Source organism: Bombina bombina, chromosome 2 (genome assembly GCF_027579735.1).
Source record: "Bombina bombina isolate aBomBom1 chromosome 2, aBomBom1.pri, whole genome shotgun sequence".
Lineage (NCBI taxonomy): Eukaryota > Metazoa > Chordata > Amphibia > Anura > Bombinatoridae > Bombina > Bombina bombina.
This window is the reverse complement of record NC_069500.1, coordinates 1,152,930,585-1,152,946,519: the sequence shown is the minus strand read 5'-3', so window position 1 is coordinate 1,152,946,519 and position 15,935 is coordinate 1,152,930,585. Positions and strand designations below refer to the sequence as shown.

Genomic DNA, 15,935 nt, shown 5'->3' with positions numbered 1-15,935 from the left:
GCAAGTCTCCTTCTAATAGTTAAAGGGACAGTCTACTCCAGATTTTGTTATTGTTCAAATAGATAGATAATCCCTTTATTACCCATCCCCCAGATTTGCATAACCATTATATTAATATACTTTTTACCTCTTACTTTGTATCTAAGCCTATGCAAACTGCCCCCCCCAAACTGCTATTTACAGACGTGCATTTTAACCAATCAAAGCTGACTCATTTGTAACTCCACGAAAGTGAGCACAGTGTTATATATGACACAGAATAGCTAGCACTGTCTGGCTGTAAAAAGCTAGTAAAATGCACTTAGAGAAAGGCGGCCTGCAGGGGCTTAGAAACAGGCAGATATTTAGAGTTTTAAAGGTTATAAAGGGTATTAAAGGGTCACTGAACCCACATTTTTTCTTTTGTGATTCAGATAGAGCATGAAATTTTAAGCAACTTTTTAATTTTCTCCTATAATCAAATTTTCTTCATTCTCTTGGTATCTTTATTTGAAATGCAAGAATGTAAGTTTAGATGTTGGCCCATTATTGGTAAACAACCTGTGTTGTTCTTGCTGATTGGTGGATAAATTCATCCACCAATAAAAAAGTGCTGTCCACAGTACTGAACAAAAAAAAAGCTTAGATGACTTCTTTTTCAAATAAAGATAGCAAGTGAACAAAGAAAAATTGATAATAGGAGTATCAATCTGATCAATCTCTCAACAATTACGATACAGAATACCGGCAAATTTTCGGTTGACACTTTGATAAATATCCCCCTAAAAATTTTGCAATCACAATTTAGTTTCTCATAGTAATGATTATGCTCCACTTGTTTGTATGAATGTATAAATGTGCCCTCTATCTCTGCAACTGACTCCTAACAATTGTATCTAACTTTGAACTTCATCTACAAAACTGTAATATATTCACAATGAAAGACTCTAACAACATTATGCATCTTAGAATATACAACAGTATTGCTTATATTGTTCTTAGCACATCAATGACATTCATAACCAAACAAATATGTGCTGGGGAAGAAGTATTGCTATTGCAGAAAAAGATGAAAGAGTGGTAAGTAACAGTAAGAGATCCCGTTTACGCTTATTGAAGCCTATACTATAAACCAGATATATTGTGTTATGATATTACCTGGCATGTATTGATATTTAAGGTAGAAGATACAATTCCATACACCTATAAAGCATTTCTCACTTGCAGGTTAGTCACATGTAAGTGTCATTTCTTTCCAGTCACTGACACTGAAAAAAAAAGTTGTGCAACATTGCTTGAAAAGTTTAAACAACCATATTAAAATAAATAATTTCAAAGAAAATATTTTTCATTTTGTTTACAATTGTATTAAAATTCCTTTTTTTTAAATTAAAGTTCAAGGCATACCTTCTACATTGATATTAAGCAATACTATAAAGGTACCTTCAGTTTGTGTATATACATTGTGTCAGTTTAAGATTTAAGCACTTCTAGCTTTGCGGTGTACTCTTAATATTTGAACTGTTGTACCATTAGCATATTAGATTTGTAAGCATCTGCTTAATTGCACTCTACCTTACATATCTTCCTTTGCATGCCATGATTTACCTTTGCGATACTCAGAGTCACTGTAGGTAATCATTATAGTACAGTAATAATCGACAAAGCAGCAAGAGAAGGTGAGAGGATTCATAAATTGTTCATGACTTCTAAGCGTTGTAGAGTAGTGTATATTTCTGTAAAAGTGTCACAAGCCAACTTTTCTTGGCTACATTTCACACAACTAACAGCAGTGCTGGAAGTGTTGTCTAAGAATCTTAAACATAGTTCAGTTATTTGTTATATTGATCTTTGTTTCAATCCACAATTTCTGCAAGCTTCATAACAGTATGAACATGGCTGTTATTTTTAAGAAGGTCAATTTTATGACATATAAAATGTGCGTCTTTCTTAGCTGGAACATTCTGTACATTTGTTGAAAATCATTAGTTACTATCTTATGTAATTCACAAAAGGAATAATGCTATCAGCTATAGTACGTGAATAAACTCTTTTATGTAGAGTAACGAAAATGTCTGGTGCTTTGTCAAGCCCAACTTTGGGCTCCATGTACTAAGCAGTCAGCGAGCTACCCGCAACAAATCTCGCGTCAAAACTCGCAAACTGATATGTACAAAGTCGTCAAATATGTTCAAACTCGCATCTTTAAAATTGCGAGCGTACTTATCCGCCAAACCTCGCTACCTCTCCATTTTTCACTGTAATTAGACACATTTGACCACCAACTTGCCAAAAACGAATGTACTAAAAAATCTATTTGTCCGCTCGCTACAATTTCCGCTCCCACCTCGTTATTTTTGCCTCGCCACCTTTTAGGTGGCGGGCAAGGTACAAAACAATAGGAAAGTCAATCTAGACGCCAGTCTAGACATATATAAAAGGCAGTAATATCAGCATTGTACAGCATAACTGGCGTCTAATTTGTCTCTCATTTCCATGTACATAAATTGCGCCAAATTTCTCGACTGTAATTAAAGAGTAATCTATATTTTAAATTTGTATTGTATAGTTGTCAATCTTTATAATTATTTTTATATTAATATTTATATATTATCAGATCCAGATGAAGCCATATCCAAATTGTTAATAAATATTACAAAAATAACGCTCTGTTATCACTCTTCAAAAAATTTAGAACAATAATAAAGTTGTTTAGATAAGTTGAACTTTTATAGGAGCAAAATTCTATTCCCGCGACTACTATGATGTTCGTGACACCTTGCATGTCACGTGTTAATAATTGGCCAGACAATTCAACTGAAAGTTAAGTACATCAGCTTAGTCGCGGCGAGCAAAACGTCAAATTTATCAATAATCCGCCACTGCTCGCGGCGGGCTAGACTTGTCTATTTATTGGGGGATTATTAGTACATAGTGACAGCGGACACCATTTCGCCCGCGGCGAGTAACGGCGAGTTTATCCGCGTCTAAAATGACGGATGAATTGACGGCTTAGTACATGGAGCCCTTTATCATCAAACATTTCAAAGCAAAATGCTAGCCTTAAATTGTAAATCTTCTGTAGGTTACAATGGCCTTTGAGAAGATTTCATGTCAAACACATCATTGCTTTGAATATGTGATCTTATTTAAGCTTCAAAAACATAACCAAGAAACTTGCAGATTAACTAGAGGACAGCTTGGTACCAAAACCTTAAATGATGCCTTAAAAATAAAATTTGTAGCTATCATACGACAAATGTTATCTTAGTGTTGCTTAAGCAAGTAGCTGACAAATAACACAGATAGATTAAAATGTTTTAGAAATAAATTATGGGCTTCTAATGGGACCACACTGTAATAAAACGAAAATGGAGTTTAAAATGATATTCACTTGATGGTTTAAGACTTTGAAAGGTCTGAGTATGAGTCACGTCAGGTAATTATAGCTGTTTAAACTTTTTAAATGTTTGATGCTTTTGTAACATGTTAGTATATTTGTGAACACAAACATGCACGTGGGTGTCTCATACATTCTCTGATCTAAAACAGAGGATGTATGTGACACCCACGTGAATGTTTGTGAAAAACATGAAAAAATCACCAAAGTTTATATTAACAATAAATGATGTGTTATGTCAATATCACCTCCAAAATCTTGTCCATCTCAGTATTACATAATTCAAAGTCTTGTAGGATACAATCTGCGGTAATTTAAACAATAGATAATTAATTATTAAGGTGGAAAATACTTGCAACCTCATATTGTTTTCCAATATACTTCTTTTATCAAATTTGCATTGTTCTCATTTGTTTCAAACTTGTTATGTAGCCCAAATATTATTGTACACACAGGTATGATATAAGGTGACATATTGACAATTGCGAGCTTTTAAAAGAATATTAAAGGATCATTAAACAAAGCAGAAATGCATAATAAAAAGACAATGCAATAAAACTACATTTATCATTTGGCAGGCGGATTAGGTTCAATGCCTTCTTTCTCAGCCATTACAAATATTTCTGTGTTTGTACAAAATGTATCAGAGGAAATTGCTCAAATCCAAATGATGGGGATTGTCAATGATAATTTGTCTAAAGGGAACGGAATGCTATTTATGACTTGATGAACCTTAATGAATTGGTCATGAAACCAGTGGATAAGGGCAGCAATGTGTTGGTCCTGAATCAGGACCACTGCATTGCTGAGGCAATGAGACAATTGTCTGATGTTGACCAGTATGTTAAGGTGACGAAGGAAGATTTTTACTTAAATACTGCACGCAGAGAGGGCTTAAAGGGACATGAAAGCCAAATTTTGTCTTTCATGATTCATATAGGGAATACAAATTTAAACTGTTTTCCAATATACTTCTTTTATCAAATGTGCATTGTTCTCATGTTATTCTTTGTTGAAGAGATATCTAGATAGGTAGCGTGCATATGTCTGGAGCACTACATAACAGGAAATAATGCTGCCATCTAGTGCTCTTGTTAATGTATAACATTGTTGCAAAACTGCTGCCATAAAGTGCTGCAGACAAGTCCATAATCCTTACCTTCCTTCTTTTCAACAAAGGGTAACAAGAAATTTAAGAAAATTTGATAATAGAAGTAAATTAGAAACTTGTTTAAAATGATATGCTCTATCTGAGTTATGAAAGAAAATGTTTGGGTTTTATGTCCCTTTAATATCTGCTCAAGAATTCGTTTTTTTATATAGTGATAAACCTAGAATTACAGTTTTTTACTGGATACAAAACTACATAAGTCCATAATAAAAGCCCCTGGTCTCCCCATAAATTCAGGTATACGGAGGCCCACAGAAGGGATTAGTATATATATTTAGATCGATTTCTACAACCTTTTTTAATTGAACTAAGGTCCTTTGTTCAGGATAGGATGGAAGTGATAAAAAAATCAAGATGGTATAATAGTATTTGGTCAAACTCTACTATTTTTTTTCTGGATCTGGAGTCCCTTTATTCATCAATAACCCACTGCACAATAATTAAGGCATGTAAAATCTTTTTGAGTACTAAGGGTTTGCAATTTGAAAGGCACACAAACTTTACAGTGTAACTTTTAGAGTTTGTTTTGAACAATAATAATTTAACTTTTGATGGAAAGTTTGTTAGGAAAAAATGTGGTACTGAATGGATGCCACTTATGTCCCCACTTATGTGTGTCTTCATTTGGGACACCGGAAAAACCAGGTGATTTTTAGAGAAAATGAAGACTTATTGGAGGCACATGTGGCCCTATGGATTCGGTACATGAATGATATTCTCATTTTATGAGAGGGAAGCCAAAATTAATTAACACACTTTGTATCATTGCTAAATGAGAACAATGTCATTATATTTATAAATTGTAACAGTGATAATAAATGCATTAGCTTTTTGGATATTCTAATAATTAAAAATGATTATATGATTTCCACTAAGGTATATCATAAGGAAACAGCTTCTAATAGTTTATTATTGGGTTCAAGCCATTATCCAGAAAATTAAAAGAGTCTAGTTTTAACCATCAGGCAAAATAAATGTCCAAAAGATTTAAAGAGAGAGGATGCTCTAAGAGATCCAACATATGTCATATTAAAGTCTAGACAGAAAGAAAGACTACATTTGCTATAAAAAAGCAAGGGGCAGGAAAATAATGTAAAGAAGGAAAGATCTGATTTATCACCAAATACATTTCCCATTGGCAAAAAAAAATCTGAAATATCTTAAAGAAAAAATGGTACTTGCTGTCTAACGAGTACGTTCTATAGGGCTGTGTAGGTGGTTATCCACTAATGACCTCAAGGGGAGCAAGTAACCTCAAAGACTTGCTTGTAAAAAGTGAATTTAAACATAAGCCAGTCCAGAACTGGGGGTTTATTGTGATGGGGTTGTGGTGGTTTAGGGGTTAATAGTGTAGTTTTTTTTTGCAATGGGCATTGTGGTCGTTAAGGGGTTAAGTAGTGTAGGGGGGTTACTGTGAAGGGAGCTGTGGCAGTTTAGCGGTTAATAGTGTCTTATAACTACAATAGTTGTGTGTAAGTAATTTCAATGAGAAACCCAAAGTTTGCGAAAAGTGAACAATTTTATGAAGGGGATATGATTGTATTTGGCAGCCAAAAAGTGGCATCGAAAATACCAAAGTGGGCATAGATCGATACATTGGGTTGCCTACTTTAAAAATATATTTAGTTTTCATTGGTAAATAAAAAAAAACTAAAAAAAACAAAGGCTCTATTTCTGTTTAAACAGAGTGATAGCAAAAGTGACAAAACTTCTCTGGCACTTTGGAAGTTTTTCTCTGAAATTCCTGGTAGTGAGGGGGTTAATAATTAAAATAATTAAAAATGTCTTACTATAGATATGAAACTGTATAAATAAAAAAAACATAATTACAGCAAAAAAAAAAATCTTTTCATTACCACACAAATATGAATATTTTTGTTTCTGAGGTTAACTACTTTAACAAAGCATCTGCCAGTTTCCCAACTCTATTGAACAGTACAATTGTTTTCAGTTTTCAATGCCTACTAATGATGTGTCTTATAATTAAAGATCATCTATCACAGCAAAAAATGAATGACAGGCTTTGATACACAAACAATACTTTATTAGGGAAATTTGTTTTCAGTTTTGCCAGACTGAAAAGAACATTTATTTGCTTTTTAATAGGTTGTTACATTGAGTTTATTATGTACGTTTCATTTTTATTTTTTCCCGATTTCCTAGCAAACTACAGGCTTGTTTTCTCCGACCTTGAAAAAACAATGGTGTGCAGTCAAGTTAATAGTAAAGCTAAACAATACAGCATGTTCAAATTATTTTATTAATTGTGGAAACTCGATAAAGAAAATATATAACTGTATTGAAAACCTTTTAGAATTTGATGTTTCGTGTATTTTTTTATTTTAGACCTAATGAAGAAAACAAAAGATTTTTTTATTTAGATTTGTTAACATCGGAGTATTTAATACTCTATCCATGTTAGTTCTTTGACTGAAATGTAAAAGTAAAATGTTTTTATCCATTACTGTGCAGTATGTGCACAATTAATTTACTCAAGGACCCTCTCACTTTTTAAAAAATAATGTTTTCTATTTATTTTTATCACCAAAAATTACTATGTTTTACAGATAAAAAGCCCTCCTTTTCAACAAACATCTGAAAAACCTTCTTTATATTAATTTTCATGCATTGGAATTAGTGTTTTCATTTATAAATCACACCTGCATACCCTTTTTGACATGTTCTCTCTGCAGGTGTGTTTAATTAGTTATATTTCTTGCAACACTATCCAAGGCTTACTATCTGTCTTGTCACTATATTGCATTTAATGTTTGTGTCATGTACTTGTGGTGATACTCTAAAAATGAATGCTGCCCTCATGCCTGTTAATAAATGTCAACAATAATATAAGTAGGGAAGTATAGCAAATGTTAAATATATATATCCTGTGGTCAAATACATAGTGTTTATTGCTGGGCATTTAAAGTAATTGTTGCACGTTGATTACAGTTTGACACATCATTTCTTTTAATAAAACAAGTCAAATAATAATCTTACAGAGAAATATCCAAGCAGTATGATGTACTTGACACAATCACCCAAGGATTTTCTGCCATAATATCATGAGATCTACTGAGAAAAGCTTCTGTCCAAGACAAACTCATTTTGCTTATTATTACTTTGGAAAGAGCTATTTTTTCATATGCTGTTCAACTAGTAATATCAGGATTTAGCTCTGAAATATTCTTTTAATATGGAAAAAGTACTAGTATTAAGAACATGAAAGATTCAGAGCAATAACTAACTTAAAGGGACACTAAACTCATTTTTTTTCTTGAATAATTCAAATAGAACATGCAATTTTAAGCAACTTTCTAATTGACTCCTATTATCAATTTTTCTAAATTCTCTTGCTATCTTTATTTAAAAAGGAGGAATGTAAAGCTTAAGAGCCAGTCCATTTTTGGCCGAGAACCTTGGATATGCTTGCTTATTGGTTTGTTAACTGTATCCACCAATATCAAGTGCTATCCATGGTGCTTAACCTAACATGGGTTGGCTCCTAAGCTTTAAATTCCTACTTTATAAATAAAGATAGCAAGAAAATTAATCAAAATTGATAATAGGAGTAAATTAGAAAGTTGCTTAAAATTGCATGCTCTATCTGAATCATAAAAGAAAAAAAATTGGGTTTAGTATCCCTTAAAGGAGACAGGAAAGTCTCAATTAAAGTTTCATGATAGAGCATCCTATTTGAAGAAATTTTTCAATTTACTTCTACTATCAAATTTACTTTGTTTTCTTGGTATTGTTTATTGAAAAACATATCTAGGTAGGCTCAGGAGCAGCAATGCACTACTGGGAGCTTTCTGTTAATTGGTGGCTACACACAGATGCCTCTTGTCGTTGGCTCACTAGATGTGTTCAGCTAGGTCCCTGTAATGCATTTACGCCCTGAAGATGACTAACTGTCTGTTTCACCCCTTTCCTTGGCTTAAACATTTGGTTATATAGAAGCAATTGTGCCATAATAAAATTGTCTTACATATAAGAACATTTTAACTTTGCACTTTTTGTCCTTTAAAACACAGTTTCTATTGATTGGTTGGTTGATTGATTTATTGCCATTATAATTATTTGCTATTTCATGTAAAAGGGGACAATTTAAAAGTATTTTAATACATTTCCTGTAATCAATAAACCAACATTTTATTTTAAAATGTTGGCATTACCCCTCTCTACTAACAAAGCTGTAGAAGATTAAACAAATTATACAAATGGTAATGCTATATTAGTTTCAATATACATCTACTATACTTAAAGTGCCATAACAGTTGGGGAAAAAAACATGCTCTTATACATTAGAGGATGTAATATTAAGATAATCGACTTTGCACTACTGTGTGTTTAACCTCCACAAAAGGCGTTAAATACACGGTAGAAATACTGCTTGCAGAGTTATAACACATAGTAGTGCAGGGTTGATAGTGCAGTAGTCTGCGTGTATCACTGTTAATCCAATCCACAGCACTAGTCGCATGACTCAGCTGTGTGCCTATCACTGCTGATTTGATCAGCAGTGGTTTCCTCCAAAGCCATGCAGTGTCTTTGGCTCCTGAGCAGTATTTCTTCAATATATTTAACACACAGCAGTGCAGGGTCGATGGTCTTAAAATGTTATGCTCTAAAGAATTAGACCATGTCATTTTTCAATTATTATGGCACTTTAACTTTTTATTTTTTAAAGCAACAAAATGAATTGGATTGTGCTCTTTCATATGCATAGTAAAACATTATTGAGTACAATCTTCATTAAAAAACAAACAAAAAACAAAACAATAGCGTCAAATGTAAACACAATGCCTTTTTCATCCATAAGTCTTAACTGCAATATTTAGTGATATTTATATGATGGTAACATCAAAGCAAAATATAATTAAAATGTTTCTTTAAAGCAGGAAAATATGTATAATGATTTGAAGACTTTTAATGTAATCTTTCAATGTTAGCACTTTAGTATAAGAAAATGAAAATAACTTGTGGGATTGTTAAACTTTTTTTTTTTTTCTAAAATGTAAATCCTACATTATTTTTGTGTATTTCTGCTTTATTGCTTATGAAACAGAAAACCATATTTATGTATTACATACAATGAATTCTGAACAAGCAAAATATTCCATTATAAAAACGTTATAGATAGAGAGACAGACAGACAGATCGATCTAAATATCTAGAAGTATAAATTAAAGTAATGATATAACAAAAGAGAAAGTTGTGGTTTATATTTATATTTTTCAAAGGATTTTTAATAGCTGAAAATATAAATTAGTACAGACACAGCCCAGCAGATTTGTCAATCATAAACTACATGGATAATGCATGTTTCTTACCTAAATAAAATAAAGCTATACTTTACTATAATTGACTGTCTAGTATTTGAGCTTAGAAATTAAAGGGACATGAAACCCAATTTTTTTCTTTCATGATTTAGAAAGAGCATGTCATTTTAAACAACTTTCTAATTTACTTCTATTATCTAATTTGCTTCATTCTCTTGATATCACTTGCTTAAAAGCATATCTAGATATGCCCAGTAGCTGCTGATTGGTTGCTGCACATAAAGGCCTTGTGTGATTGGCTCACACATGTGCATTGCTATTTCTTCAACAAAGGATATCTAAAGAATTCAGCAAATTAGATAATAAAAGTAAATTGGAAAGTTGTTTAAAATTGCATGCCCTATCTGAATCATGAAAGTTTAATTTTGACTAGACTGTCCCTTTAAAGGGAGAGTAAAATTAAAATTGATCTTTATGGGTCCTTAAAGGGTCGATGTTCTCACGGAAGCTGCATATAAGAGTTGATTGTATTAAAAGTTAAAGTAGAAATACCCTTTCAAATGGACTTAGATCTCTCTTTCTCCACCACAACAGTGAGAAGATGATTTCTACTGCTGTCTCTTATTTACGTAGCTAGGTTCTATAACCAATACTGCAGTATTTAAATGGTTAGTATAGGTGTCAGTTTATTCAGCGAGGTCTGGCAGACCTGATCCACACTGTCAGATAAGGTCCGCCAGACCTTTGTTAAATATCCTGCAGAGTGTTAGACAGAGAAATGGATAGTAAAACACCCCACAATTTAATCCACGTAGTAGAAATTATGCCCCTAGCATGTTCTGTGCTCTTTATGAGCAGGATATGACTAGTGACTTGTGTATAATTTATAGCCTGTGACTTGTGTATAACGTATAGGCTGTGACTTGTGTATAATTTATAAGCTGTGACATGTGTATAATTTATAGGCTGTGACTTGTGTATAATTTATAAGCTGTGATTTGTGTATAACTTATAAGCTGTGACTTGTGTATAACGTATTGACTGTGACTTGTGTATAACTTATAGGCTGTGCCTTTCTCAGGATTTGCAATGCACTATGCCTGGCTGAGGAATGTTTACATGAGTTAAAGACCTGGTACAAATAGGGCATTTCTTTTCCCATAAATTGCTCTACAGAAAGAGAGAATTGCATTTTTAAACAAGTATGTTATTTTAACAAAACATTTAATTACTCAAGCTGAATGAACGGATTTCAAAACAGATTAATTTAAATAACATCATTTAATTCATTTATATGACTGTGTCATTTAATCACATTTTGTCCCTTTATTAAACCATATTTATTTCTATATATCTATTTTTTTTAATCATTGGAGGTAAAATATCTTAAGATGTTCTTACTACAGGTCCTTGAAAGATCAACAAGATATGTGTAGTCTTTATAGCACCGTGACAACAGGCCATTTCAATTAACCCTTGGACCAGGGAAGGAAACTGCGCCCTCCAAACCAAAAGACAAATATATGATCATATTACAACCTTGTCATTCTTCCACACTGCTGCCCAATTAAACTAAACTACTTTGTGTAATAAAGCACTTCGAGGACAAACCTGACAAGTATGTAACATTGAAAAAAGTTAATAGGTTTATAAATTTAAAGGCCAAAGGCTTAAATTCTATAATATAATTTCTCTGTATAACTCAACACCACAACACATACAAAGTGTAACATTACTCAGACAGTGCTAAACATTTACTTGTTTGCATACAACTCTCATTTTCAATTCGATTTCATTTAAAGGGACATGAAACAAATGTTTTTTCTTACATGATTCAGAAAGAATGTAAAATTATAAAAAAAAGTTTCAATTTATTTGGTATTATCAAACATTCTTCATTCTCTTGGTAGCCTTTTTTGAAAATCTGGTAGGTAAGCATACGCTGTCTGCATTTATCATTGCACAAGCACTTCACAGTCAATTTGCCGCTAGCAGTGGGTGTCAATTAACTCAATCGTATCCAATTGGGCTGATTGCTATCTGCAGCTTCAGAGGTGGTGGACGAGTTAAAGACCAGCGGTCTTAGGACCGCTGCTTCATAACTCCTGTTTCCGGTGTGCAGATGCTTTTTGCTGCATTTGGGGCTTGTTAAATCAGCCCCTACGGCAGCAATGTTTGCTGACATAAAGTGTTCTTGACACGTGCACACTAGCTACCTAGGTATACTCTTCAACAATAAAGGTCAATTTGATAAAATAAGTTAATTTGATTTTTTTTTTAAAGTGTTATCTGTATCATGAAATAAAAAAAAATGGTTTTGTGTCCTTTTAAATGTATGATCAACAGTACAACAGTTTGATACATTTTCTGTTTATCATAACTTTCTTTACCAAATACATTCTTATTCTTTTTCCAATATACCACAGTCTGCTCTTTCCAAAAACATTACTCATGTAAAGTTTATTACTTCAGATTACCAAAAACATGTCTAACCCATCTATAATTGTCAATTCTATAAACGTTTATTTGTTTCTGTATTGTTTTAGGGTTGCACCGATACCGATACTAGTATCGGTATCGGTGCCGATACCAAGTATTTGCATGAGTACTTGTACTCGTGCAAATGCACCGATACTTAAACCGATACCTCCACTTCCTACCCATACACCATTTTGTGGCGTTTTTCAAACTGCATGTTCCCATTTCATTTTAAGCTGGAGTGGAGACTTAACTAAAACTTGTTCACTTCTGTTCTGCCAATACAAATTGCTGTTATTTGTATTGTACGTCAGAGCAGTGCTCCAAAAGTCACTACTATACAGCTGGAAGCCTACCTGGGAGAGATTGCTGTACCTTGTTCAGGTAAACCCCTAAAGTACTGGGCAGTTAATAAACTTAGATTTCCAGCTCTGGCTAAAATGGTCCAACAATATCTTTCTGCCCCATGCAGTAGTGTTAAAAGTGAAAGATTGTTCAGCTTAGCGTCAAACCTCCTTACGGATAACAGAAACAGACTTATAGCTGAACATGCAGAGATGTTTCTGTTCCTTAAAAAGAACTTGCCACTAACTTTTGAAGAATTATTCTAATAGCTAGATTGCCTGTTATACTGCTAGTTCTCATCTTGAACAATTATGCTCAAAACATACTGTACTCTGAGGAACATCCTTAGCCAGGGCTGTACTGGGAGTAAAAAACAGAACTGCAAAAATATGAAGACCAGCCTTATTTTCTGTTGAGTCAGTAAAATGCAAATGCCCCATTTTTCTCAAAGGGGATTACTGGGACACACCTTCCCTAATAGTTTTTTCAGAATTAAATTATATTACTTTGTATTAAATACAAATGTCCGATTGATGTTATATATGCACCCGACAACACCATGGCCCACCCCTTTAAATTGACAATTAACAGCTACTTAAATATATGTTTATAGCAATTTCCTTTACATTGCAAAATAAATAGTGAGTAGTAAGCAAAAGACAAATCTGAAGTTAAAGCAAGCAATTTTAACGTTCTGTCACAAAATGGTATACAACAAGGTTCAATTTCCAAAAGTAAACAGATGTCTTAGAATTGAAGTCCTTACCTCTGTCACTGAAGTCATCCACTAAGATTATTTCCGCTATTAAACTGTCTGGAGTTCTATTGATCACACTGTGCATGGTTCTCAAAAGGGATGTCCATCCTTCATTATGAAATGGGATAATTATACTGGTGTTTGGCAGCTTTTCCAAATAAAATTTGTGCTTACAGCTGGAAAGAGACAAGTACAAGTTAAGTGTTGCACATTAAAAGTGACCCTACAGTTATTTTTTCTTTGTTGAAACAGACCATCTAGTAATATATTGTATTGTTATTTATTTATTATTTCATTATATTACATTTATGTAAAATAAAGCATAGTGTTAATTGTAGCAGACCTTAAAGGGACATCAAACCCCAAATTTTTCTTTCATGATTCAGATAGAGAATACAATTTTAAACATCTTTCCAAGTTATAAGTTTTCAGCTGGGAAGCATTGTGCTAACAAGAGCGCATTTCCATAGGCTCCTACGGGAGCCTTGTTCTGATGCCATCAGAGACGGCATTAGAACTTCAGCGCCAGTGAAGTGGGTAAGTTGTTCAGCAATGGCAGCAAATTTAAATATATATGTATATAATTATATACATATAAATGTTTGTGTTAATATGTGTATATACACATATTAACACATACATATATATGTATATACACATATTAACACATACATATATATGTATATACACATATTAACACATACATATATATGTATATAAGCATAGACATATATATTTACTAGGAACACCGAGTTCCCATTGATCGCAATGTAAAGGCACTTTTCAGTGCTGTTTTTTTTCTAACACCCCACTCGCACCAACTTTAGCCCCAAAACACTGCCTAGTGCAGTAAATGTATTAAAAAAATAAGATGCTGCCTGCCATCTTTATTTTTAAATAAACTACACTAGACAGTATTTTGGTGTCATGTGGGGCATATTTAGAAAATTAACCAGAGATTTGATCCGTGAGCTTGCAGTAGCAATAACCAGCCACTTGTAATGGCTGATTAATTAATTAATGCGTGCCCGCAAATGGGCAAATTTGATCATTTACGGGCGTGCAAAACTTGCTCTCTACTAGCTCTCTACTTGTAATCTAGCCCTTAATTCGGTAACCACACCCTGCAATTAGAAACACTGCACAAAACTGACCTTAGAGGTCTATTATATAATGTGCTTCATTCACTTGGTATCCTTTGTTGAAGAAGTAGAAATGCACTACTAGGAGGTAGCTGAATGCACTGTGTGAGCCAATAAGATAAGGCATATATGTGTAGCCACCAGTCAGCAGCTCCTGAGTCTGCCTAGGTATCCCTTTTGATAAAATATATCAAGAAATCAAAACAAATTAAATAATAGAAGTAAATTTGAAAGTTTTTTAAAATCACAAGCTCTATATGAATCAGAGAAGATAAAAAAATGATGTTTTAAGAAATGACTGAAATACAGGGGGTGCAACAACAGGCGGTTCATCAGGTACAAATGTAGTTGGAACTTCTAATAGTCTACAGGACAGGCTACATGAAAATATGTATTGTGTAAATCCCTTTGTTACCCATATACCAGTTTTGCATAACCAACATTGTTATATTTATATACAGTGGATATAAAAAGTCTACACACCCCTGTTAAAATGTTATGGGTCTGTGATGTAAACAAAATAAGACAAAGATAAATAATTTCAGAACTTTTTCTACCTTTAATCTGACCTATAAACTGTGCAACTCAATTGGAAAACAAACTGAAATATTTTAGGTGGAGGGAAGTAAACAAAACAAAATAATAATGTGGTTGCATAAGTGTGCACAACTGGGGATGTAGCTGTGTTCAGAATTAAGCAATCACATTCAAAATCATGTTAAATAGGAGTCAGTACATACCTGTCATCATTTAAAGTGCCTCTGACTAACCCCAAATAAAGTTCAACTGTTCTAGTAGGTCTTTCCTGACATTTTCTTAGTCGCATCCTACAGCAAAAGCCATGGTCCGCAGAGAGCTTCCAAAGCATCAGAGGGATCTCATTGTTAAAAAAGGATCAGTCAGGATAAGGGTACAAAAGAATTTCTAAGGCATTAGATATACCATGGCACACAGCAAAGACAGTCATAATCAAGGTGAGAAAATATGGCGCAACAGTGGCATTACCATGAACTGGACGTCTCTCCAAAATTGATGAAAAGGCAAGAAGGAAACTGGTCTTTGAGGCTACCAAGAGGCCTACAGCAAGTATCTGGCAATTACTGGCTGTGTGGTACATGTGACAACAATCTCCTGTATTCTTCATATGTCTGAGCTATGGGGTAGAGTGGCAAGACGGAAGTCTTTTCTTACAAAGAAAAACATCCAAGCCTGGCTTAATTTTGCAAAAACACATCTGAAGTCTCTCAAAAGCATGTGAAAAAAGGTGTTATGGTCTGATGAAACCAAGGTTGAACTTTTTGGCCATAATTCCAAAAGATATGTTCAGCCCAAAAACAACCCTGCACATCACTAACAGTAATTTTTTTCTTCAGCTGGAACTGGG

The 15,935-nt window shown here is 33.4% G+C and overlaps 1 protein-coding gene across 1 annotated transcript in view; it reads right to left on the bottom strand.

The window, feature by feature from the left end:
* GALNTL6 (polypeptide N-acetylgalactosaminyltransferase like 6) overlaps positions 1–15,935 on the bottom strand; it is a 1,706,608-nt gene that overhangs the window by 1,271,023 nt on the left and 419,650 nt on the right. The window contains 1 exon segment of the mRNA XM_053700241.1: positions 13,419–13,585. Coding sequence (XP_053556216.1) covers positions 13,419–13,585 — 167 coding nt within the window.